The 27,761-nt window shown below is 39.0% G+C and overlaps 1 protein-coding gene across 2 annotated transcripts; it reads left to right on the top strand.

Annotated features, from left to right (window-relative positions):
• Positions 1 to 400: 400 nt before the first annotated feature.
• On the top strand, positions 401 to 23,824 carry Prim1 (DNA primase subunit 1). 2 transcript variants are annotated; one of them, XR_002388281.2, is made up of 14 exons: positions 401 to 608; positions 1,446 to 1,603; positions 4,822 to 4,928; positions 5,000 to 5,073; positions 6,183 to 6,319; positions 7,405 to 7,463; positions 8,917 to 9,026; positions 9,785 to 9,876; positions 10,194 to 10,332; positions 13,315 to 13,384; positions 14,156 to 14,247; positions 18,218 to 18,330; positions 20,653 to 20,751; positions 23,337 to 23,824. XR_002388281.2 is itself a non-coding variant. In XM_004861273.3 (13 exons), the coding sequence occupies exons 1-13, from the start codon at positions 506 to 508 to the stop codon at positions 23,354 to 23,356; spliced, it is 1,260 nt and encodes a 419-aa protein (XP_004861330.1). In that variant the 5' UTR covers positions 412 to 505; the 3' UTR covers positions 23,357 to 23,824. The 2 variants fall into 2 exon arrangements, 1 of the variants encoding a protein (XP_004861330.1); XM_004861273.3 differs by lacking the exon at positions 18,218 to 18,330 and having other exon boundaries at positions 412 to 608.
• The last annotated feature ends 3,937 nt before the right edge of the window (positions 23,825 to 27,761 follow it).

Here is a 27,761-nt window from a genome sequence, read left to right as displayed (position 1 = left end):
GACGTACTAACCAGGGATTGAAACCAGGGCCTTCCCACTGTGCTACATCCCCTGCCTTTTTTATTTGCAGGGTCTCGGCGAGTTACCCAGGCTGGGCTCAAATTTGTGATCTTCCTCAGCCTCAAGTATTGGGATAACAGGCATGCATAGACACCTATTTTTAAAGATATTGGTGGGTTTTTTCTAGAACATTCATAGAGTTTGCATAGGACATCTTTTTAAATGTATTTTGATAACCTAAATCAACATCCAAGGGTTTCACCTTCCCCGAGACACTGTTTCTAGAGAGGACGCGATCTCTTGAACCCGGAAGCTGCGGGTGAACCCCGCCTTGTCCCGGCCAGTGGGCGGAGACCTGCGACTCCGGCGGGCTGTGGGAACTACAATTCCCAGCGGCCCTGGCAGACACTGGCCGCGGCCTCAACGCGCCTGCGTACTGGCGGAACCTCCGGCTGCGTAGTTCCCGCCAATTCTTCCAGTGATCCTGACTAGGAGTTCCGCTGTAATGGAGTCGTTTGATCCCGCCGAGCTGCCAGAGCTGCTCAAACTGTATTACCGGAGGCTCTTTCCCTACGCCCAGTACTATCGCTGGCTCAACTACGGCGGAGGTGATGGAGGCTGGGGGTGGGATGGATAGAGTCTGGAGCAAAGTGAGACTTTCCGAGCAGGGCATACTTAGATTGACAATTATCAAGTGCTCTGGGAACTGTGGCGGATGCCTCAGTCCCCTGTTTTGATAGTAGTGCTGGGGATGAAACCCACGGTCTCGCGCATACTAAGGAAGCACTCTACCATTGAGCTACATTCCCAGCCGTTTCTGTTGTTTTATTTTTGCGACAGTGTCTCGCTAAATGGCCCAGGCTGCGCTCAAATTTAGGATCCTCGTGTCTCAGCCTCCCGAGTAGCTGCATTTCATCCTGTACAATACTACTATCTCTATCCTGCCCACCTCACTGGTGTAAAAGGCTGAGCGAGAATCTAATGAACACAGCCTACTGCGCCCCGGCGTCCAGGGGTTAACTAGGTCCTGGCATAACGCTTCAGAGGCTTGATCTGCATCAGGGTCTGAGGAGGAAAAGGGGTACTTTCGTCCTCAGCTGAATTTGTTAGTGCCTACCAAAGAGAAAGAGGTGGCATTGCATATTTATAATACTTATCTTTCTCCTCATTATTACTTTTTCCTAGCAAATATGGAATGGTAAACTTAAAATTGAGGACTAGGTTCTATCTTTTCACATCTAGAACAGTGTTGAGCACAGGGGCTCATTAAAAATATCTTCCGGGTGGGCCAGGGATTTAGCTCAGTGGTTCTGCCGCCTGCCCCAAAAGCACAAGGTCCCGAGTTCGATCCCCGGTACCAAAAAAAAAAATCTTCCATTGGCTAATGTTATAATGCCCTAAGCTGAATAAAATACAATATTCTAAAATGCATACTTGTTTTGCAGTGGTAAAGAATTACTTTCAAAACCGTGAATTTTCATTCACATTGAAAGATGATATTTACATTCGCTACCAATCCTTCAACAGTCAGAGTGATCTGGAAAAGGAAATGCAGAAAATGAATCCATACAAGATTGATATAGGTGCAGTATATTCCCACAGAGTAAGAAATCTTTTTGTGTATGTATTTTGTTGTTTTATTAATCAAGCATTGGTGCCACCAGAGTTTTGAGATTAAAATTTTATTAGAATTTATTGTAGTTGAAAATCCACATTTTTAAACAAGTGAATTGTAATCATCTTTGTTCTTTGACACAATACTGGAAATCATTTGGAAGTAAATTGGTTCTCAGCATTCTCAGCAGTACAAAAAAAAAAAAACACTGAAGCTGAGCATGGTGACACACACCTGCAATCTCAGCAGTCAGGAGGCTGAGGCAGGAGGACCACCGTGGAGACCAGCCTGGCTACATAGTAAGTTCATGTCCAGCCTGAACTACATAGCAAGCAAAAAAAAATGAGTATCTGGCTAAGAGGGTAAATGAGGAACTCAGTAAGGTTTAAGAGAGGAAAACAAGAAAATTATATTCTTTCCCAGTACTGGAATTATTTTTGAATCCTGTCTTAAACTCCTGTACTGGTTCCACTAAGAAATAGGGCCGGGGATTTAACCCAGTGGAACCGCACCTGCCTTGCAAGTGTAAGGACCCAAGTTTGATCCCTGGTACCAAAAAAAACCAAATAATACATTCCTAAAGTCCAGCTGCTATTCCCAGTGCTACCACCACCATCTCTCATCTGAATTACTGTGAGAAGCCAGCAGTTTATGCTGTAGACTGGAGTCCATTCTCAACAGAGCAGCCAAAGGGACCTTTTTTTTTTGGTACCGGGGATCGCAAAGGGATCCTTTTGAAGCAGCTTAGATTCTGTGATTCCTCTGCTCAAAACCATACTCTAGTGTCCCCATGATGTCACTCATACTCAGAACTCTTTAGCTCTCCTCACTTGGTCTACTCATGTCACACTTTGCATTGCTTAGGTTGTTTCTACAGCCTAAAATCCATTTCCTCAGGTATCTACTTGAATTCATTCCCTCCCTTCTTTCAAGTCTTTACTCAGCACTAGGACAACCTGCTATTCCTCCCACCCTTGCCACTGTTATATCCTAAGTGACTAAAATAGTTCCTGGAAGACAAAGTACACCATAAATATTTGTTGAATGAATGAACAAACCAAAATAAACCACTTTTAGATGGAGTTTTCATATATATATATATACTTGTTCCTCCTATCAAGCCTCATTCTTTTTACAAAGAAGAAAACAGGCCTGGAGAACTTAATAGTTTACCCAAAATTACACAATTTCTAAATATAGGTAGGACTTGATTCCAGTTTTTCTGACCCAACCCCAGACTTACTGTTGTTAGAGTAAGGAGAAAAGTAAGAAAATGCTTTGGAAATTATTACTCTTTAGAGGTTAGAATGAAACTAAAGAAAGACCAGAGTACCACTCTACTTTCTTTTTCCCTAATACTGAGAGAAGAAAAAAGTCTTCTTGTGTGTGTATGTCTGTGTCTGTGTTGCTGCGGTTTGAACCTAGGGCATTCATACTGAGCTATACTCCCAGACCTTTTCTTTAGAGACAAGATCTCACGAAGTTGCCCAGGCTGGGCTCAAACTTGTAATTCTCCTACTTAAGCTTCCCAGAGTGCTGGAATTATAGGCATGCACCACCACACCCAGACATTTTTTTCTTTCTAATTGGTTCAAGACAGAATCATCTATAGACTTTTCTTTTTGTGTTTTCTTTGTGATTTTTGTCAGTTATATATGCCTGTAGAGGTTATAAAAATAAAATACTTCCAGGGGCTGGGGATTTAGCTCAGTGGTTCTGGCGCCTGCCTTGCAAGCACAGGGTTCTGAGTTCGATCCCCAGTACCCAAAAAAAATAAAATACTTCCATTAGGCTAAAAATCAAATATTCTACCTCTTCAACCATTTCCTGCTACCCAGAACTAGCCAGTTTCTTTTAGCGGATTCTTATGATATTTACTTCCTTTTCTCTAAATAACAGGCTTATATTTCTTTCATTTTTCTATTTTAAGCAATGCCTACTGATGTTTTGCTCTGACAGATGAGGATTTAGCCCTCTCCACAAGTACAGCCTACATGCTCTTGATATAATTTTTATCAGATTAAAAATTGGAGGTAGCCAGGCATGGTGGCATGGTAGTGCCGTAATCCCAGCACTCAGGAGGCTGAAGCAGGAGGATTGCCATGAGTTCAAGGCCAGCCTGGGCTTCATAGTGAGATCCTGTCTCAAAACAATAAGTAAAAATTAAATAAAAAATTACAGTTGGAGCCAGGCATGGTGGTACACCCCTGAAATCACAGCACTCTGGGAGGCTAAAGCAGGAGGATTGAAAGTTTAAGCCTAGCTTGGGCAGTTCAGTGACTTAGCAAGACCTTGTCTCAAAATAAAAAGGTCTGGCCTGGTGGTACATGCCTGTAATCCCAGCATTCTAGAGGATGAGGCAGGAGAATCATCGAGTCAAGGCCAGCCTGAACTGCATAGCAGAGACCTGCCTCAAAAACAAACAAATAAATAAATAGGTCTGTAGTTAAGTGCAAAAGCTCTGGGTTCAATTTCCAGTACCACCAAAAAAAATAGCTTTTTTTGTGAGTTTGGAGGAAACAAATGAAATAGACACATTCAGTTCACTTTCTTTACCTAGAAGAGTATAGCCTCTTAATAATAAGATCTCAGCTGGGCATGTTGGTACATGCCTATAATCCCAGCACTTGGGAGGCTGAGGCAGAAGGATTGCAATAAGGACTCACTTCAAACTAATTGGGAAGATCTTTTTAAATTATTGAAAATTTTAAAATAAATACATATTTGTTACTTATACCATATTTATAAGGAAAGGTCTTTAAAACAACTTGCAATAGGACATTATGTATATGGATTTTTCCTTATCAGAAACCTAAAAATAACTTTATTATTATTTCTATCAATCAACAAATATTTATAGTGGCTATATACTCATCATACTAATTTTTTTTCTTTTTTTTTGGTACCAGGGATCGAACTTGGGACCTTGTGCTTTTGAGGCAGGCGACAGAACCACTGAGCTAAATCCCCAGCCCCATACTATTTTAAATAGATAAAAATTAAAACTATCATAAGTTCTGAATGAGTGGGCTCCAAAGTAATGAACTTTAATTGACATAGACCTGTCATATAGTTTTGTATTTCTTTTTTGTTTGTTTGTTTAGTTTTATTTTTCTTTGGTCATTTTTTTCCATGTGAGTAGAAAATAAGCAATCTTAATAACATAGCAGCTCTTATAGAAACTAATTGATATTTTATATTCGTAGCCCAGTCAACACAATGCAGTGAAGCTGGGAGCCTTCCAGGCTCAGGAAAAAGAACTGGTATTTGACATTGACATGACAGACTATGATGATGTGAGGAGATGCTGTAGGTAAGGACCATGTGCCTTGCTGTTGGGGTGGAAGGTATCAGTGACAATAAGTAATGGTGACTCTGTTCCAGCTCCGCAGACATATGCTCCAAGTGCTGGACCCTCATGACAATGGCCATACACATCATTGACCGAGCACTGAAGGGCAAGTATCAGTAGTGTCTGAGTGGGGTCAAATGCAAGAATCTCTTCTCTGAACATTAGTCTCTGTATTTTGTAGTCAAATCTCATAAATTTCTAATATGTCTCCTTGAAACATTTGAGAGGAAAATAAAGCAAATAAGAACAAAGTTGTAGTCGTATCCCTGTAATTCCCGCACTCTGGGAGTTGAGGCAGGAAAATCACAAGTTGGGAGAGTCTAGGTAGGCAAATTAGGAACTTAGTGAGAATTTACAAAAGGGCTGGAAATGTAACTCAATCTGGGTTCGATCCCCATTACCTCCAAAGAACAAATAAAATTATAGTGGAAACTTTAATATAGCTGTTGAACAAACCATTGTATTTTCTCCCAATTCAGTCCTCTATTGAACAACTTTGTTAAGTACTGTTCTAAATGAAAGAAGTGTAAAAGATAACAATTCTTAGCACAAGTAGGTTACACAGTCTAAGGAAACAAAAAATTGAGGATCACATTTATGAAGTAATATACATAGGGACCTATGGGGTTATAGAACACCAGGAATGCATATAGGAATCGGCACAGACAGCTGTGGTGGCAGACACCTGTAATTCCACCACTCTAGGAGGTTGAGACAAGAGGATCACAAATTCAAGCCCAGCCTGTCACAAAAGTTCGAGGGAGTGGGGGCCATGAGTTTAGTGCAAAAGCCCTAGGTTCAATCCTTAGTACCAAAAAAAAAAATGGGAACAGAAGATTGAGTCATAAAAAGCTTCATAGAAGAGGTGGTGATAATGATAGTTAACTCTTACATAGAGGACTTATTATGTGCCAGGCACTGTTCTAAATACTTTAAATGTATTAATTCATTTAATATTCCTAGGTTATTTTTAAGGATAAATCACCAGTGGTCAGGGACAAATGAAAGTGCTGAGCATAAAGAAATTCTTGGCAGGAATATCAGTATGGGTAAAGACATGAAGGCAAAAACATGAGAGGCACAATAAATAGGTAATTTAATATGGTTTACATGAAAGTATATGTGAACAGATAAAAAATGAAGCTAAGGAAGTAAGCAAGAATTAGACATTTATACATTTTCTTAAAACCTATTATTTATTTCTCCCCTCCACAGAGGACTTTGGGTTTAAGCATCGTCTCTGGGTTTATTCTGGAAGGAGAGGCGTTCATTGTTGGGTCTGTGATGAATCAGTTAGAAAATTGTCCTCTGGAGTACGTTCTGGGATAGTTGAATATTTGAGCCTTGTAAAGGTAAGGACTTCTTAATTATTTACATTGCTTTATTTACTAGATGATACCAACCCTGGCTTGCTTAGTAACAAAAATTCAAGCTGTCTCGCTGGAACCAATGATACCCATCTGTAATCCCAGATCCTTGGGAAGCTAAGGAGGGAGAATCACAAATTTGAGATGATCCTGGGCAAGACCTGTCAGTCTCAAAACAAAAGCCAAGCATGGGCCACCATGCCTGAATTCCAGCTACTTAGAAAGCTGAATCAGAAAGATCACAAGTTCCAGGCCAGCCTGGGCAATTTAGTCTGTCTCAAGATAAAATTAAAAAGGGGTTGGGCCGGGGATTTAGTTCAGTAGTGCCACCGCCTGCTTCACAAGCACAAGGTCCGGAGTTTGATCCCTGGTACCAAAAAAAGGGGGATATGGATGTAGCTTAGTGGTGCAGTGCCCCTGTGTTTGATCCCTAGGACCACAAAAACCAATTTTATTTTTTAAAGCTGTTTTTATAGCATTCACATTCCAGAGTAGACGATCTTACCATTTAAAGTCCTAGTAGCAACCTGGGCATGGTTAGACCTGGTTGCAGTCCCAATATTCAGAACACTGTACAAGGAGAATCATTTGAGCCCATGAATTTGAGAACAACCTGAGCAACATAGCAAGACCTCATCTATGAAAATAATGGAATTGCGGGGGGAGGGGTACCAGGGATCGAACACGGACTTTTTTTGTTTTGGTACCGGAGATCGAACTAGGGTCCTTGGGCTTTCGAGGAAGGCGGCGGAACCACTGAGCTAAATCCCCAGCCCTATTTTTTTTAAATAAAGCTATTGTAGCTACATTGTTTAAGATATTTCATATTTGCTGTATCTTCCTTTGATAAAAAAATTAATTTATCTATGAAGTTACATACTTTTAAATGTAAATGAAATACAATAAAGAATTTTTTTTTTTTTTTGGTAACAGGGATTGAACTCGGGTCCTTGCGCTTACGCAGCAGGCAGCGAAACCACTGAGCTAAATCCTCGGCCCAGAAATTTTTAATTATTCTATTTGTTATATAATATACATAAGTTGTTTTCTTTTGTTCTTTTATTTTTCAGGGTGGCCAGGACGTTAAAAAGAAAGTTCACCTAAGTGAAAAAATTCACCCTTTTGTCAGGTCTGTTGGAAAGATTCCAATTAAGTTGTATCTGATTTGTTTGCATGTGCTTTTAGAATTGTCTTGCTATCAGCTGTTAGGTGGGATTGTGAAAGTGGGAAAGGGGATAGACAATAAAGTACAGCAAATCTTTCTTGGGAGGAAGAAGTCTGCCCTGTCATCATCTGCATGCCTATATAGTTTGGATTCTCCTACCTATTCCTTTCTATTTGGCTTTACCTATAGCCATTTCGACCTTTTCTTGGCCAGATATCCCCTTGGGCCCAAATGACTTGCTTCCTGCTTTTTCATCACTAACATTCACATTAGATAATTTGCTGTAGCTTAATCTTCCTTAGCCTGCTTCCTCCAGGGTAGTAGGTTTTAGGTGGTATCATATAGTGCCTTTTGATTAATTTTTATCTTCATCTTGATTTAATTTTCTTCTTCCTCCCTTGGATGTTTGGCCTCTCATGACCTGAGCTTTCCATTAAAAAGATTGTTATTGTTGGGGGCCGGGGATTTAGCTTAGTGGTTCTGCTGCCCGCCTCGCAAGTGCAAGGACCCGCGTTCGATCCCCGGTACCAAAAAAAAAAAGAATTATCTTGCTATCAATTTTTACAGCTGGGTAGTATTTTATAATAATAATAATAGCAACAATTAGCTGAATGCATATTTATGCTGCAGTATTCCTGATAGCTTCTACAATTGTTCTTCTAGGCCTTCACAACAACTTCATGAGAGACATGACAATAACCCATTTACAAATGAGGAAAGTGAGTTTTAGAGAGATTATATCATTTGCTTGGCATCACATAGTTGTTACATTTAGCATTCATGGGCCTAACTCCAAAGCCCAGGCTTTTTCTATTGAATTCACTACTTCTCTAGGATAGCGGAAAAAGCATTCCATTAGAAGAACTCCTGTCCTGCTGCAAATATAAACTTGATAAAATGTGAAGCCTCCACTTTCTTGTCTATATGATGGACAGGACATCTGCTGTACTTGTCTCACAGAATTGTAGCAGAGATTAAATGGCACAGTAGGTGTGAAGTGTATTTGCAAAGTATAAGCACTACACACTTGAGATGTTAAAGCGAGCAATTCAGAGACTATAGACTGTCCCACGTTCTAATACTGATATGTTGCACTGGGTTACTTTCTATGCTGTTGCACTTTTATGATGCTACTAAACTACTTGGTTGTAGAGTTTAAGAAGTAAGCATTTCTGGAAAAAAAAAAAAGAAGTAAATATTTCTTGAATATTAATCCTGTGCCAGCTACTATGCTAGGTTCTTTCCCCTTCAAGTGTCTTATTTTTAACTCATAGCATAGTAAAGGGGTATTATTCCCATCTTACCTAGTTAAGTTCTAGAAATTCAGAGAAAGTAAGCAGTAACCTCCCACCCAATGGCAACAATAACTAAAGTTATATATGTTGTTTATACTATTGGGACTTTGTTATTCCTACAGAAGATCTATAAACATAATTAAAAAATACTTTGAAGAATATGCCTTGGTTGATCAAGATATTCTTGAAAATAAAGAAAGCTGGGATAAGATTTTAGCCCTTCTTCCTGGGAATATCCTTTTCTCAGACCATTCCTATATGAGCAAGTTATATTGATTTATAATACTACAAATGTGTTTACATGTAAGTTTAATCTTTTTATACAAAATATCTTTTTTTTTTTTTTAGATAGGTTCTCACAATATAGTTCAGGCTGGCCTTGAACTCACTATATAGAAGCTTTTTTTTTTTTTTGGTACCAGGGATCAAACTCGGGTCCTTCCGCTTGCAAGGCAGGCAGTGGAACAACTGAGCTAAATCCCTGGCCCTTAAGTATATGAACCCTTACAGTCACTTTGTCAGTAATTCTTAACTTTTTTTTTTTTTTTTTTGGTACCGGGGATCGAACTCATGTCCTTCCGCTTGCGAGGCAGGTGGCAGAACCACTGAGCTAAATTCCTGGCCCCTTGAACTCACTATGTAACCTAAACTGGCCTCGAACTCACAGCTGATCCTCCTGCCTTAGCCTCCTGAGTGCTAGGATTACTTAGGGGTGTCCCTCCACACCTGGCTACAAAGTATCTCATATTTCTACACTTTTGCATCTCAGATCTGGAATGCCATAAGAAATAAAGGTGGGCATGTTGGCACATGCCTGTTATCCCAGCATTCAGGAGGCTGAGGCAGGAGGATCACTGAGTTTGAGGCCAGCCTGGGCCACATAGTGAGTTAAAGGTGAACCTGAACTGCATAGCAAGACCCTGTCTCAAAAAACAAAAAAACAACAGTAACAACAACAAAAAATGAATGTGTTCCTTAATGTCACATCACCAATTCATGAAGAACTTCAACCATACTTCCAGAAGTCTCATAATTCACTTCAGCGTTGGGAGCATCTGAAAAGAATAACCAGCACGAGTCAGGTATATTCCACTGAAATCTGTGTTTACAGTGTACTTCTTAATTGAGTTCTGATTGTTTTGTTTGATCAGTTAAAGATGGTTGAAGATCATTTTTTAACTTTCTGTAGAGAAATACTCCCTACTCCTCCAGAATAACCGCCTTCCCCCTTCCCCCTCTCCCCTTCTCCCTCTTTCTCTCTCTTCCTCTCTTTCTTCCCCTTTCCTCACCTTCAAATAAATCATCTGCTTTTATTTAATAAAATAAATAAAAATTTAAAAATAACGAAATACTCAGAAGATCCTACTAATCCTCATACTGGCCTTGCATCTGCTTCTAGAATATCAAAAACGATAAATGTGGACCCTGGCTGGAGTGGGAGATTATGCTGCAATACTGTTTTCCACGGCTGGATATTAATGTTAGCAAAGGAATCAATCATTTACTGAAGAGCCCTTTTAGTGTTCATCCTAAAACAGGTACAATATGTAAAGAAAGTAGGAAAACTTAAGTTATTTTTTGTTTTAGCAAGCACACCATTAAGGTGTGAATATATACATCTGTGCTATTACAGACTGAAGACTGCTCTTCTAGATAGTACCTAAATTATTTTTTATATTGTCATTTAAAATTTCTGCTACGTTAATGTTCTTTCAGTTAGGTTTGAGAGGTTCAGTGTTTAAATTAGAATTGGTAAGAACCTAAACCCAGCATGGTGGTACATGCCTGTAATCCCAGCACTTAGGAAGCTGAGGCAGGAGGATTGCCATGAGTTTGAGACCAGCCTGGACTACATAGTGAGTTCAAGCCAGCCTGAAATACATAGTGAGACCCAGGCTAAAAAAACAAAACAAGGGCCTGGGGATTTAGCTCAGTGGTTCCACCACCTGCCTCACAAGCGCAAGGTCCTGAGTTCGATCCCCAGTACCAAAAAAAAAAAAAAAAGAATTGGAAAGGACCTAGAAATCATAGTACAAAAGCTCCCATTGCTCAGATGAAAAAACAGTAGCCCAAGAGATTAAAGTGACATGTTCAAAGTCATCAAACAAATTCTGTTGGTGCTAGAAATAGTTCAGTTCTCCTTCCCCTCCCCATCCTACAGCTCCTCCCCCGGCACTGGGGATTGCACCAGGGCCTTTGCACTGAGCTACATCCCCAACCCTTTTTTTATTTTTTATTTTGAAACTAAAGTCTCACTAAGTTGCCCAGGGTGGCTTTACTTGAGTTTGCAGTCCATCTGCCTTAGCCTCCCAGAGTGCTGGGATTGCAACCATGCAAGACCACATCCAGCTGAATTCAGTTCTTATTTTGTTTGTTTACATATTTCTTTTTTTATATTTTAGTTTATTGGTACACGTGTGTAATACATAATGTTTACATTCCTTGTCAGAAGTTGGTATAAGTACATAACACATCTTAATTTCTTTTTTCATCCCTTTTTTTTTTTTTTTTTTTTTTTTTTTTGGTACCAGGGATTGAACTGGGGTTCTTGCACTTGTGAGGCAGGTGGTGGAACCACTGAGCTAAATCCCCGGCCCACATCCCTTTTTTTAATACATGTTTGCAGTACATAATGTTTACATTCCTTATGTGGAGTTGGTATATACATAAACACATCATCCCAATTCCTATTTTATTCTTTATCCCTTCCTTTCCTCCCTCTCTGTTCCCTCCTCCCTCCATCTCTTGATCCCCTTTACCACTTTGAACCATCTATCTCCCTGTTTCCTATTATCTATCTTCTTTTTTTTTTTGGTACTGGGCATCGAACTCAGGTGCTTGTGCTTCCACAGCAGGCAGTGAAACCACTGAGCTAAATCCCCAGCCCTTTTGCTCTTTATTTTTATTCTGGGCTTCTCATGTGAGAGAAACTGCAATATTTAAGCTTGTGTATCTGATTTATTTCACTTAACATTATAGTCTCAAGGTGCAGCCATTTTCCTACAAATGACTCAAGTCTCTCCTTTATGGCAGAGTAGTACTCCATTTGCTTTATCCATTCATCTGTTGGTGGGCATATGAGCTGCTTCCAAAATTTAGCTATTATGAATTGTGCTGCTATAAACATGGGAATGCATGTATCTCTGTAATATGTCTTTAACTATTTCAGGAAGATGTCTAGAAGGAGAACAGCTGGGTTAAATGAAATTTATAGTTTTAATTTTTTTTTTTTTGGTACCGGGGACTGAACTCAGGACCTTGTGATTGTGAGACCAGCAGTGGAACCAATGAGCTAAATCCCCAGCCCTGTAGTTTTAATTTTTTAAGGAATCTCCATACTGATTTCCACAGTGGTTGTACTACTTTACATTCCCACCAACAGTGTAGAAAAGTTCTTCTCCCCTACCCTCCCCCGGGCAGGCTTTCCAGCATTTATTTGATTTTTTGATGATGGCCATTCTTTCTGGAGTGAGATGGAATCTCAGTGTTGTTTTAATTTGCACTTCTGTAATGGCCAGCAGTGTTGAATATTTCTTTTCTTTTTTTTTTTTTTTTTTGAGCATTTCTTTTTTTATTATTATTAATTTTATTGGTATATTTTAGATATATAGTATAATGACATTCATCTTTGGAAATTTGCACCTTTACATAATGTCTCTTAGTTCTTATTTTTCCCCTATTCCCCTGCCCTCCCTTCAAACCCTCCATCTCTCCCTATTTACAAAGACTTTGTTTCCATTTTTTCATTTTCTTATATTAATTCCATTTGTTGAACATTTCTTTATGTATTTATTGGCCATTTTGCTATTCATGTGAAGCATCTGTTCATTTCACTTGCCCATTTTTTGACTGAGTCTTTTATTTGAAGGGTTCTAAATTGTTTGAATTTTTTATATATTCTAAATGTGTCCTCTGAGTAATCACTGGCAAAAAGTTTTTCCCATTCAGTAGGTTGTGTTTTCACTCTTGGTTTTTTGGGTTGTTTTTTATTTAATCCACCACGTAGTTTAATATGTATTTTTGAAAATATTATCTCACTTAGTTCTCCGAGCCATGCTGTGAAGCAAGTGGAGGAATCATTTGTATGTATGTATGTATACAATTTGGCTGGTTGGTTTTTTGTGACAGTGTCTTACTATGTAGTTCAGGCTGGCCTTGAATTCACTCTGTAGTCCATACTAGCCTTGAATTCTTGGCTGTCCTCCTGTGTCAGCCTCCCAAATGCTGGGGTTACAGGCATGTGCCACCACACCCACCCTGGAATTTTAAAATATAACTTGTTTCTAAATGGAAATAAAAGTAAAAGCAACAGGGAAATAGCTCAACATTCTTCACATCAGTTTTTTGTTTAAGATAAATAACAGGTACATCCAATGTGAAAGTAATTTATATTTCTAAATATTCTTATTAACAGATAAATCTAACCCTCTGTAAAATTTTAACCAAAAATAACTCATAGAAGACAGCCTATAGTAATCAGTGTTCCACAATCATCAGTTTATAACTTCTGGTTCTTACAGGTCGCATTTCTGTGCCTATTGATTTACAGAAAGTGGATCAATTTGATCCCTTTACTGTTCCAACAATAAGGTATGCTCCAGATCATTGATAACGCTTTGTGAATGTGAATTTGAAACAGATTATATTGGATCCCTTTTAAGAAAGATAGCTACACAGGAATGGTTATTTGGTTATGTGGATACTTGATTCTAAGATTAGATTATGATGCCATAATAAATAATACAAGTTTAAAACTCAGCTATTTTACAAAAGATTTTAAGATCAAATAAGTCTGGGAGGGCTGAGGGTATAACACAGTGGTAAGGACACTGGGTTCAGTGCCCAGCCCCAAAAATAATAAGTCTGGGAAATGGCAACTTAAGTATATTAAAAATCTCTTTAGGGCTGATCTATTTAGATCTGTCCATCGTAGAGTACTTGCCTAGAATATGCAAAGCCCTGGGTTCGATTCAAGAACTGCAAAAAAAAAGTTTACTGTAAGATTTCAAAATGGGCCAGGGATATAGCTTAATGGCGCCACACCTGCCTAGTAAGCACAAGATCCTGAGTTTGATTCCTGGCACCAGAAAAAAAAAATATTTCACAAGCTTTAATAACATGCATGAAAAACTACACTAAGTCTTTCAAAGACCCCAAAATGGCCACTTTTTCTTTGTAGCCTGGGGATTGAACCTAGGGCCTTAGCACACTAGGCAAGTGGTCTCATATCACTGAGCTTTATGTTGAGCTGAGCCACATAATTTTTTCACAGAAAATCTTAATGGGATTCATATGCTGGCATTTACTGAGTAATGCTGACCAAAAACCAACTTGAAAATTCTCTTACTCTGTTATTTGTAGCTCCATTTGCTGTGAATTGGATGTCATTTCCACTAATGAGAACAAAAAAGAGGAGAATGAAGCTGAAGCTGATATCAAACACAGAACCAGAGGTAGTTTAATGTATTGAGGCTTCACTTGTTTGTTTGCTTGATTGATTGCTTGTTGCTTGCTTGTTTTTTGAGACAATGTCTCCCTATGTAGTTCAGGATGGCCTTGAACTCTCAGTGATCCTCCTGCCTCAGCCTTGCCAGTGCTGGGATTATAGGCATGCACTACCATACCTAGCCTGAAGCTTCACTTTTAACACAAACTTTTTAACCACTTACCAGTTCAATTATTTAAATATAGGATGACCAAAAATTGCATTTTTTGTTAGTTTTCATAAGATAATAAGCAATATAAAAATTACAATTTTATCAAATTTATTTAATACTAAAATCGACTGGGCCAAACATGGTAATCCCAGCACTTGGGAGGCTGAGGCAGGAAGATGGCCATGAGTTCAAGGGCGGCCTTGGTTACATAGTGAGTTCAAGGCCAGCCTGAACTACATAGGGAGACCCTGCTTCACACACACACACACAGAATCAATGGGCGAGGCATGGTGGTGCATGCCTATAATCAGTGCTAATGCAGTCCCAGCACTTGGGAATCTGAGGCAGGAGGATCACAAATCCAAGTCCACCCTGGACTGTATAATGAGATTCTGTACCAAATAAACAAAAAAAAAGGATTCTAAGGAATGGAGGAGCCCTGTGGCACATGCCTGTAATCCTGCCAGTCGGGAGGCTGAGGTAAGGGACTGCCAGGGGTTCAAATCGAGCCTGGGCTACATATCAAGTTCAAGGTCAGTCTAAAATTGCATAATTGCATAATCAAAGGAAGTGAGGAATTTCTAAACCTTCCACTAATGATCTTCTATCCTGGCATCCAAAACATGCACTCTAGCAAAAGAATTCAATGGTACTTCCCATGATGATGGAAATATTAATATATTTTCACTGCTCAATATGGAAGTCACTAGCCACATATGACTTTTCAGTACTTAAGATATGACTAGTGTGACTGAGAAGCTCAATTTTTTATTTCATTTAATTGTTTTAAATAGCCAGGGACCCCACTCCCACCCTAGTACTGGGAATTGAACCCAGAGCCTTTGCACTGAGCTACATCCCAGCCTGGTTTTTTAATTTTTTTACTTTGAGACAGGGTTTTGCAACTTAAGTTTCCCAGGCAGGACTCAGACTTGTGATCCTCTTGCCTTAGGCTCCCAAATGAGTCACCAGCTGCTAGTGATTTTTATATTGGACAGTACAGATATGTGGTCTCTTTGACCTTTTTTGATCAAATGTTGATACTCTCCTTTCAAAATTCAAGCTCCAAATACTCCAGCACTAACAACATCAACACATGGTATATCCACTATTAATATTTGTGGAGTCATTACAAGTATTCTCTCTAAAATATTTTTTTATAAACTCTCCAATATGAAAGACAAACTGGAAAAAGGAACTCAGGAAAAAACACTGTAAGGAGTAAAGGAATAAAACAAAAAATATTAATATCCTCAAAGAATGTTAAGATAGTTTATCCATGAAGCAAGATCAAAATGCTACAACAAAGGAATAGAGTAAGAAAGAGCTCTCGGGGACCGGGGATTTAGCTCAGTGATACTGGCGCTTACCTCACAATCGCAAGGTCCTGAGTTCGATCCCCAGTACGAAAAAAAAAAGAAAGAGCTCTTGAACAAGAGCAATCATTAGAGTAAAAAACAATCATTAGAGTAAAAAACATCAATAGAAGAGTTGAAAGAGAAAAGTTGAGAGTTCCAGAAAGTAGTATAAAACAGACGACATGATAGTGGTTTTAAGAAAGAAAAAGATTTTTAAAAATTAGAGAATTGATTTAGGAAAACTAAAACTGCCTATGGGAGTTTCAGAAACAGAACAAATAAGAAGAAAAGCTGAGTATGATGTATACACCTGTAATCCCAGTTACTCAGGAGGCTGGCCATAAGGCCAGCCTGGACTACACAGTGAGACTCTGTCTTGGAAAAAATTGTCACAATTACATATGAAAACATTCCAGAAATGAAAGCACTCATCACAATCAAAAGAAAACAGGCCTACACCAAGGCACATCATTTTTTAAAAGTTCAGAGCCAGGTGTGGTGACTTTTGCCTATAATGCTAGCACTGGGGAGGCTCAGGTAAGTGGATCATTCTGAGTTTGAAGCTAGCCTGAACTACATAGTGAGACCCTGTCTCAAAAAAATAAAAATTGGGGCCGGGGATTTAGCTCAGTGGTTTCTCTGCCTGCTGCGCAAGTGCAAGGACCTGAGTTTGATCCCTGGTACCAAAATAAATAAATAAATAATTGAAAGTTTAGAAAACTGAGAAAAGGTCCTGAGTGCACAGCAACCATCACTACCACACCCAACAAAACGAAAACAACCCTACAGGTAGAAGAATGGCCTCATATTGGTAAATAACAGTGGAGGTGCATATTTGCTAAAAATCATTGTCATTCAAGAGGACAGAGAGGTCAGAATTATCAGGGCAGAAGGTTGCTAATTTTCCTATAATAAACCCATTAAGTACTATTTTATTCTTTTAAACAATGTACATATATTACTTTTACCATAGTTTTTTAATTGAATATCATCTCTGAATTTTTTTTATTAGTGACAAAGTTTATTTTTAAAAGTAAAAGTGAAAAGTGAGGGAGAAACTAGCTCTGTAGAGCAAGCTTGGGCTAAGTAAAAGAGGAAAAAGCAAGATAAAAGTACACCCTGGAGGACTCAGGGTGATCTACCGTGAGAAAAGCAAACCGAGGGTCTCATGGATTCTACCACTGAGTTACCCCAGCCCCATATTTGTTGTTCAAAATATTTGTTAATTCAGACTTAGGGTCTTTTGGTTTGCTTTGCTTTGCTTGGTTTTTGGTTTTCTGAGACAGAGTCTTATATAGTCCACGTGGGCCTTGATCTCTCTGTGTTGCCTAGGCTAGCCTCCAAGTTGTGATCCTCCTGCCACAGCCTTCTGAGTGCTATGTTTATGGGTATGCACCACCACACCTGGCTTATACATAGTTTTTCAGAAAGCAAATTTTGAGGGCTGGGAGTGCAGTTCAGTTGTAATCTCTTCCCTAGTATGCACAAAGTTCCCTAGGTTCAGTCCCCAACACAACAAAAAGAAAAGGAAAGGAAAACAAGTTTGACTCCTTATTAGGAGAAATTTTTCTATAATTGCAAAAATAAATTGAAATGAGTATCATTAGATCTCTTCACAAATGCCCTAATAGCCATTAGACTCAAATGTATTAGCAGTTGTAGAAGTTTGGAATCAGTGATAAGTTATCACTGATAACAAACTAGTGATAGTTTTTTACTATCTGTTTGTTTGTTTGTTGTTTGTAGCAGAGTCTCACACTGTAGTCCAGGCTGGCTTTAAACTTGCTATGTAGCCCAGGATGCATACTCACAATCGTCTTCCCTCATTAGGTTCCTGAGTGCTAAGATTATAAACTTGTGCCACCACATGATTTTAAAAGTTTTGCTCTTTTTCACATTAATTTGATTTGCTCCTTCCTTTCTGCTTCACAAATTCTGGAATATTCTATCTACTCTCACTGTTATCTTTTGAGTTCATATCCACCTTGGGCAGTATCGATTGGTCAATTCTTGGGACTCCTGTAATTATCCATATGGTTGTTTTTCTTTTAATCATGTGGGGGTTTGAGGGGGGCGTTGCCAAGGTTTGAACTCAGGACCTTGTGCTTGCCAGGCAGCCACTGAGCTACATCCTCAGCCCTAATCATGTTCTGGTTTTTTTTTGTTGTTTTTTTGTTTTGTTTTTTGGTACCAGGGATCAAACTCAGGACCTTGCGCTTGGGAGGCAGGCACAGTGCCACTAAGTTAAATCCTTGGCCCCAATCATGTTATTTTCTATGACTATATATAGGGCGCTTTTTTCCAATTAATTTACAAACTTTTTTCTTTTTTGTGGTACTGGCAATTAAACCCAGGGTCTCACACATACTAGGCAAATATTTGTTTCCATATTTGTCTTCCCCTACTAGTGTACCAAACCTCAGATCATTTGCCCTGAAGAAAACTTATAGATACCTGTGGAGGCTGCTGTGACTGCTGACCTGCACCTCAAGACCAACAGCAACTCCATCTTATCCTGAAGGTGCCGCCTTAGAATAGGCCCTGTACTGTATGAACCTTAATTCAACATTTTAGCTGAGTATGGCGATGCATACCTATAATCCCAGCACTCAGGAAACAAGCAGGAGCACTGCCACGAGTTCAAGGATAGCTGGGCTACATAGTAAGTTCAAGGGCAGTCTGAACTACATACCAAGACTCTGTCTCAAAAAACCAAAAAAAAATTTTTTTAATCTCCTTAGACAAAGTTCCATATATTTGTTTCACTATTTGGAATACATGTTAAACATTGAAAAATTAAATATTTCCTGACTACATTTACATATTAAGTAATATACAAAATTTTTTAAAGTATAAGCCATAGTATTTGGTCTTAAGAAGTTCTAAAATTACTGCTCAGAAGGCAAAGGCAGGAAAGTAGCAAGTTCAAGGGCAGCTTAGGTAATCTAGAAAGACCTTGTCTCAAAATAAAAAAAATTTTTTTAAGGGCTAGGGTGTACCTCAGTGGTTCAATCCTAGGTTCAATTCCTAGTATTTGGTGGGCAGGGGCGAGGCATAGCTCAGATAGTAGTATCCTTAAATAACTTTTTCCCAGTCCCAAGTAAATCAGATAATATACAGTTTCTCAGATGGCTGTGGTGGTGCAGGCCTGTAATCCCAACATTCAGGAGGCTGAGGCAGCAGGATCACTGTGAGTTCAAGGCCAGCCTGAACTACTAATGAGACTGTCTCAAACCACCAACCCCAAAAAGAGTATAGTTTCTCTTTTTGGATTTTTTTTTTTTTTTTTTGGATACTGGGGATCGAACTCAGGACCTTGCACTTTCGAGGCAGGTGCCAGAACCACTGAGCTAAATCCCTGGCCCTCTCTTTTTGTATTTGTAGTGCTATGGATAAAACCCCGGACCTCAAACATGATAAGCACCTGCTCTGCCACTGAACTACACCCTCAGTTTTTTTTTTACTTTTTTAATGAACTATTATTAGGACTCAATTCCACACAGACCTAGCACACTATTAAAATCTACATTTCATGTTAAACCCCTTTTTTGTTGTCATCGAAACTTACCCTTTGTGTGATTAAATGGATAAGATTCCATATTCAGACTTTTGTTGTATACATTTTTAAGACTTACATAAATTGGGCCAGGGATGTAGCTCAGTGCCATGCACCTGCCTGGGGAGTGTGAGGTCCTGAGTTCGATCCCCCATATAGGGGGTAGGAGGGGGACTTACATAAATCAAGGAATACCTAACGTGACATGACTATAACTTATCATCTTCAGAAGGAATAGCCTAACTACATTTTGGAAGTTTTTCTCTGTTAGTAAAACTATTCCTGAAGCCAAAATTTTAAAGAAAGAAATATAGAATGAGACTTAAAGCAATAACCCTAACCCTAATACTAGAAAGCCTGACTACCAGAATAGATAATACATATGTGATTTTAGGTATTTTAGAGCAGCACTGTCCGGTAGTAGCCATGTGTCTCTATTAAGCACTTGAATGTGGCCAATATAACAATCAAATTTTTTTTTCCAGTCTGTTGCTTTAAGACAGGGTCTCACCCTGTAGTTCAGACTGGCCTTCAACTCACTATATATTAATAGCCCAGGCTGGCCTTGAATTTGCAGTGATCCTCCTGTCTCAACCTCCTGAGTGCTAGGATTATAGGCATGCACCACCACACCGTTTTCAGTTTAAATTAATTTAAATTTTAAAACTGATACTGTACTTGATTCAATTATTAGAAAACTTTAAGTATATTTGAAAATCTTAGGAATGTGAGCCTAATTTTTCAACTACTTTTTTTTTTTTTTTGTATCGGGGATCAAACTTGGGTTCCTGTGCTTGTGAGGCAGATAGCAGAACCACTGAGCTAAATCCCTAGCCCCTCATTATGTAGACCACATATATCTGATTATACTTTGGCATCTACATTGAGATATACTTTAAGTATAAAAAACACTAGATTTAAAAGATTGTATGAAAGAATATTTCTATCTAGAGAATTTTTTAATTACATTGTAAAATTGGTTTTGTGTGTAAGGGGATCAAATTTAGGTCTTCGCTCATGCCAGGCAAGCACTATACCACTGAGCTAGTAAGCTGCACCTCAACTCTAGGAAATTCTTACAAGAGCCAGGGATGGTAGTGCATGCCTATAATCCCAGCACTCAGGAGGCTGAGGCAGGAGGATATCTGGGAGTTCAAGGCCAGTCTGAACTACACAGTGAGACCCTGTCTCCCAAAAAAAAATTCTTGCAAGAAACTTAAAAGTTATATTCTTATGTTATTTTTGCCGCTAACATGCTAATAATAGCATACATGCTTCATAATTTAGATTATAAGAAGACCAGTCTAGCACCTTATGTGAAAGTATTCGAACAGTTTCTTGAAAACTTGGATAAATCCCGAAAAGGAGAACTTCTCAAGAACAGCGGTAAGACTCTACTTTTCCTTTTTATCTAGTTAGGTCTAAATATGAGTAGTTTAGGGTCGGGGATTTAGCTCAGTGGTTCTGCTGCCTGCCTCAAAAGCACAAGGACCTGAGTTCAATCCCCATTACCAATAAATAAATATGAGTAGTTTAAAGCATCCAACAAAGGGACAATTTTGAGCTATAGTCTTTGCCTCCCAAAATGATTTACTAATTTATCTTACTGTCCTTACTGTTTTCAGTCAAGATCAGGTGCATTCGGGGTGGGATAGCCATAGACTGTCCTTACCGTTTTCAAAAACTGAGGTTCCTTACCACCATGTTCTCTCTTGCATGGTGGCCCACCCACATGCTGTAGGGTGTACCTCTTTTCCTACTTTTATTTGGCCCAAACTCGCTCTGCAGAGCCTGTTTCTTTTCCTACCTTTAACAAAACTTGCTACCATGTAAAAAAAAAAGTGAGGTTCTTTAATTCAACAAATAATGTTTATTAAACATGTTTTATGTAAGGTACTATTGCCAAAACATGAATTATACATAAATAAATTTCAGATCCAGGGGCACAGTGGTACACACATACAATACCAGCTATTCAAGAGGCTTAGGCAAGAGGATTTCCATGAGTTCAAGGCCACCCTAGACTAAAAAGTGAGACCCTGTCTTATATCAAAAATAAAAAGGGCAGTGGTTCCACCACCTGCCTTGCAAGTGCAAGGTCCCAAGTTTGATCCCTGGTACCAAAACAACAAAAAAAAATAAATAAAAAGGGGGCCGGGGATTTAGCTCAGTTGTTCCGCTGCCTGCCTTGCAAGCACAAGGTCCCGAGTTCAATCCCCAGTACCATAAATAAATAAAAGGGGCTGAGATTGTAGCTCACTTGCCTATCGTGTGCAAAACACTAGGTGTAATGACCACTACCATCACCAAAAAAAGATGAATTCCATACCGTGCCTCCTTGTCATTAAGTGCTAACACAGTAAATTGGGTGCAGTGTTACATACCTCTAATCCCAGCTGTTAGGAAGCCTGAGGCAAGAGAATCACAAGTTTGAGTCCAACCTGAGCAACTTAGAAAATTTGCAAGACTCTGTCTCAAAATAAGGCCTGGGGATGTATCTCAGTGCAAAAGCCTTGGGTTCAGTCTTCAGTAGCTAAAAAAAAAAAAAAAAAAATTCTAATTCTAATGCCAATATACTATTGCTTGAGATATGAGTAGGAGTTCCACTATGAGGAGTTTTTTTGCTTTGCCTCCTTTTGGGTGGGTTTGTTTGTTTTGAGAGGGTCTTACTATGTAGTCCAGCCTAGCCACAAAGTTGTGGAGATCCTCCTGCCTCAGCCTCCCAGGTGCTGGGATTAGAGGTGTGTACCACCACATCCAGTTTACAGTCAGAGGTCTGATGAGATAGGATACAGCATTGGAAAAAGGAGAGGGGCATGTGTGTATGTGATGCTGGGCATCAAACCCAAGGCCTTGCTCATGCTAGGGAAGCACTGAACAACACCCCCAGTCCAGGTTTGTTCATTCCTGGAACTCTGCCTCTGACAGAGGCAAGAAGGCATCAGGTAATTCCAAGGTCATCAAATAGTACAGCTAATCTGGAAAAACTATCAGGAAGTGATGGGATATAAATGGGAAGAAGCAAGCTGAAGCTAAGATGGACTTGAATTCCAAACTTAGCAGTATGGGCTTAATAAATAGGAACAAGGAGATTATTAAAGTCTTGAGGAAAGAGTACCATGATTTGTAGTTATATCTACAAAAAGTAAATCTAGGGAGAAAAGGGTTGCAATCCCAAGAGACCAGATGGGCTTTACCATTAGTACAGTAACACTGGAAATCTCCAACAGGTACAAATACAGTAACTGTTCTTGAAATTTGGCAATGATTTGGAAGTAGAGAGATGAAAGATGGAAATGAAGCACGCCAGCAGCCAGGGGAAAGTTTCAAGGAGATTATCAAATGTCAAACGCAGAGAACTGCTAAAATCCTGGTGCATGTAGTGATGAGAAAGAGGTACAAAGAGGATAGCAGTGTCCAGTGAAGAGTTCTTTGCATAGGCATACCTCACAAAGGGTAAGTCAAAAGAAAAAAATCACAGTAGACATCATTTAAGAGATTGATAGATACCCTAGAAAACTGTGACAATATTATAAAAACAGAAACTCCATCTCGACTTCAGCATAGTTTGTTTTGCTGTGTTGGGGTCAAAGCCAGGGTCTAGGCAAGTCCTTTATCACTGAGCCACATTCCCAACCTTTACTTCAGTTCTTAATTAAATGTATATCAGCTTAAGTGGTGCCTAAGATAATAGTTACCCATAGTAGACAAACAAATATGTGCTTAGTAAATGAACAATGATGACTCTGAACTTGAAAAGCCTTGTTGAAGCCTCCATTCCAACTGGCTGTGTGAGTCCTTTGTATTCTCATTCTGTACAGCTCAGCCTGTACTGTAGGCTTCAGCAAATGTGAAAGCAAATCTTTATCCATGATGCGAATTTAATGGAAGCATGAAGCAGATCAGGATATGACAATAAATGAGTTTTGTTTCCCTCTACTAACTGTTGATAAAAATCTATTCCATTTTAGATTTACAAAAAGATTTCTAAAGATAACAACTCCTCTCAAACCAGTGTGGATATCATCTACATTCAACCAAGGATCAAATATGTCAAGACATATAATAAACATGGCAGAAGGATGTATGCATCTTAATGCTTAAAGCAGAATTCTCTTTTCCTTTTTTTTTTTTTTTAATAACTTTACTATCAAACACACACACACATACAAAAAATTAAAACCATTCAAAGAAGAACAATGCAGGGCCGGGGATTTAGCTCAGTGATTCCGGCGCCTGCCTCGCAAGCGCAAGGTCCCGAGTTCTATCCCCGGTACCAAAAAAAAAAGAAGAAGAACAATGTAAGGGGGAAAAACTACAATAATATTCAAATACAGTAGAACTCAACCAAAACAAAACTGAAAAGCACTTAAACATTTTTCCATATAACTTAAAAAAGCATCTCAAGCACCAAGACACCAGAGGATGTGATTTGTTTCAGAAAGATCCCCAAAACCAACACTGAACAAATAATGATCTGGAAGAAAACTCCAGTTACTTAGCTGACTCCACATAAGCCAAACTTCTCCCTAATTTGAATTTCGACTACAGTCATATGGTACGCAATGGAAACACAATCCGAGAAATATATTATTAGGCCATTTTATCCGTGTGTATCTTGGCTAATGTTTCCAGAACTATATTGAACAAGAGCGGTGATAGTAGGCATCCTTGTCTTGTTCCTGGTTTTAGCGTGAAAGTTTTCAGTTTTTGACCGCTTAGTATGATGTTGGCTGTTGGTTTTTCATAGATAGCCTTAATCAGGTTGACATAAAGACCTGCTGTTCCAATTTTCTGTAGGGTTTTTATCATGAATGGGTGTTGGATTTTGTCAAATGCCTTTTCTGAATCTATTGAGATGATCATATGGTTTTTGTTCTTGATTCTGTAAATGTAGTGTATTACGTTTATTAATTTACGAATGTTGAACCATCCTTTCATCCCTGGGATAAATCCTACTTGGTCAGGGTGTGAGATCTTCTTGATGACCCTCTGTATTCTGTTTGCCAGTATCTTGTTGAGGATTTTTGCATCTGTGTTCATTAGGGAGATTGGTCTGTAGTTCTCTTTTTGGGTTGGGTCTTTCTCTGGTTTTGGAATCAAAAGTAACACTTGCTTCCAGGAATGAATTAGGGAGCCTTGCTTCCCTTTCAATTTCCTTGATGAGTTTAAAGAGTAATGGTGATAGCCAGGGATTTAGCTCAGCGGTTCTGCTGCCTGCCTTGCAAGCGCAAGGTCCCAAGTTCAATCTCCGGTACCAAAAAAAAAAAAAACCAAAGAGTAATGGTGATAGTTCTTCTTTAAATGTCCTGTAGAATTCAGCAATGAAGCTGTCAGGACCTGGGCTTTTCTTTGTTGGTAAATTTTTTATTACATTTTCAATTTCACTCATTGTAATTGGGGTGTTTAGAATTTCTGTATCTTCATTTAACTTTGGTAATTCATATGTATCTAGGAATCTGTCCATTCTGTGTTTTCCATTTTATTAGAGTACAGGTTCTCAAAGTAGGTATTGATGATGCTTTGGATTTCTCCTGGATCTGTTGTGACTTCACCTTTTTCATTCTTGATTGCATGGCTTTGAGCTTTTTCTTTCCTTTTTTGATAAGGTTGGCTAAGAGTTTATTGATTTCATTTGTTTTTTGATTCGTTAATTTTTTGTATTGTTCTCTTAGTCTCCATTGCATTGATTTCTGCTCTGATCTTTATAATTTCCTCTTATACGAGCTTTTTCTTTTTTAATAAAACAACCTTATTAAATTAAAAATTTGCATACTACTCAATTTACAAACTTAAAATGTAAGATTCAGTAGATTTTTAGCACATTGACAGAATTGTACAACTAAAACCACAATCAAACTTGGGTCACTTTTGTTATCCCAAATCAAAACACTACTAGCTATCAAGAATTTCCTTGTCTTGAGGGATTTAGCTCAGTGGTTTCGCCGCCTACTGCGCAAGCACAAGGACCCAAGTTCGATCTCCAGTACAAAAAAAAAATTGTCTTAAATAATTTATGTTTGAAAAGAATTCCTGAGACCATCAAAGAGGCTGTTAAGCTTTCTGAAAGGGAGCAGTAAGGGGCTGGGGATTTAACTCAGTAGTTTCGCCGCCTGCTGTACAAGCACAAGGACCTGAGTTCGATCCCGGTGCCAAAAAAAAAAAGAAGGGGCAGTAAAGCAAGGAATAGACCAATTGCCCATAATTTTGTAAATTTTAATATACAGCAGCCAGGTATGTAGCTCAGTGGCACCGCACCTGCCTGGCAAGCACTAGGTCCTGAGTTCAAGCCCTGGTTCCAGGGGGAAAAAAATTTAATATACAGAGATAATTCTAAGCCTTCTGATATGCTCAGTTCTACTAGTTACCATATATAGAGGTAAGTGAGCAGTAATATGCCCAAGACTGTCAGCTCACTGGACACAACCTACATATTTCTGGGTAAATGACAGCTTTGTCCTTAAGTCATAGATACTGAATTATATTTGGAATCACTTCTTAATTTTGTTTACTGATACTTTCATTAGTCAGACTATATGCTACTGCCTTTCTTTTTCATTTTAAGTACTGAGAATTGAGCCCAAGGCCTTCACCCTGAGCTACATCCCCAGCTTTTTCTTTTTTCTCTTTTTTCTGAGACAGATTCACTAAGTTGCCCAGGCTAGGCTTGAACTTTCAGTCCTCTTGCTTACCTTCCTAGAGTACTGGGATTACAGTCATGTGCCACCATGCCAGCTTAAAATTGTTTTAAACTGACCATCTCAACTTACCAAAATTTCAACTCAAAAGATATGACTTATTAGATGAACTGTATTAGGGTCCAGCCAAGAGTGTTTTTACAACTACTGTATGTTTTCCTTTTCCCCCTCAGAGAACTAAATTAGTATACCATAAAGAATCACCTTAAAAAATAATGAACTTCACCAATATAAAACCTCTGTGTAGCCAGGCATGGTGGTACATGCCAATAATCCCAGCACTCTGGGAAGCTGAAGCAAGAGGATCACGAATTCAGGTCCAGCCTAGGGAATTTATTTTTATTTATTTATTTATTTTTTTTGGTACCGGGGATCGAACTCGGGACCTTGCACACTTGAGAATCAGGCGCCGGAACCACTGAGCTAAATCCCCAGCCCTAGCCTAGGGAATTTAGCAGGATCCTATCTCAAAATAATGAAGAGTGGGGCGTATAGCTTGGTGGTAGAGTGCTTCACTAGTGTGCTTGAGACTCCAGGTTCTATCCCCAGTACTCCCCCAAAAAACCTGTTTTACTTGTCAAAACACTTGGACTTTTTATGTAACTAGGTACTTAAATTTTAAGTTTTTCATGTTTTATGTAATAGATGCTAAAGTGATAGGTTTGTCTTGCCTGGTTCTACAGCCAATCTAAACAACAGTCACTAGTATACATTCTGTTTTCTGAGAAACACTAAGAAGTAAGCTGTCAGCATAGTGATTGTGATTTCATAAAAACTTCCTTTTGCTTTTCCTTTAATGTTCTAAAGTCACAGTCTTTATTTTTTTAATCTTGGTTTATATAAAATAAACTATATTAATGGGCCGGGGATTTAGCTCAGTGGTTCCAGCGCCTGCCTCGCAAGCGCAAGGTCCCGAGTTTGATCCCCGGTACCAAAAAATAAATAAATAAATAAAATAAACTATATTGCAATTAACCCACTGAAATGCTTTGTATTTCTTCCTTTTGTGTTTGTTTTGGTTTCTTGAAACAGGGTCTTGCAATGTAGCCCAGGCTGGCCTCAAACTCATGGCAGTTCTCTGCCTCAGCCTCCCAAGTGCTGGGATCTCAGACATATGCCACTATACCCAGCTGTTGCTTTTTGAGACAGGGTCTTGGTGTGTAGTTCAGGCTGGCCTCGAACTCACTATGTAGCCCAGGCTGCCCTGGAACTCTCATCAATCCTCCAGCCTCAGCCTCCTGAGTGCTGAGATTACAGATGTGTCCCAGCCATTTCTTCCTTTTCTACTTTTTAAAAAAAAATATTAAGGGCTGGGGATTTAGCTCAGTGGTTCCACCACAAAGCACTGGGTTCAATCTCCAGCACCGCAAAAAAACCAGAACAGAATGAGACTGGAAAGACTGGCATTAGGCTTTTAACAGGAGATATTTTAAGCTTCCGTTATAACTTTGTACATATGTCTAGCACTAAAGTATTTTAATGCTTCAATATTAAAGCCCTTGAAGGGAGGGGAGGGGAAGGAGGAAAAAATAAGAACTAAGATACATCATGTAAAGGTACAAGTTCCCATGTATACCTAAAATGTACAAATAAAAGAATTTAAGAAAATAAAAAAGTAAAGCCCTTGAATAAAAGCTGGAATTCTAGCCCATAAGGTTCTTAATTAAAAGCCAGGCATGGGCCGGGGATTTAGCTCAG

The sequence above is a fragment of the Heterocephalus glaber genome, unplaced genomic scaffold, assembly GCF_053883595.1.
Source record: "Heterocephalus glaber isolate CG9 unplaced genomic scaffold, H.glaber_assembly_v1.0 deba00001569, whole genome shotgun sequence".
Classification (NCBI taxonomy): domain Eukaryota; kingdom Metazoa; phylum Chordata; class Mammalia; order Rodentia; family Bathyergidae; genus Heterocephalus; species Heterocephalus glaber.
The sequence above is the reverse complement of the archived record's forward strand: the minus strand, read 5'-3'. Positions and strand labels throughout refer to the sequence as shown.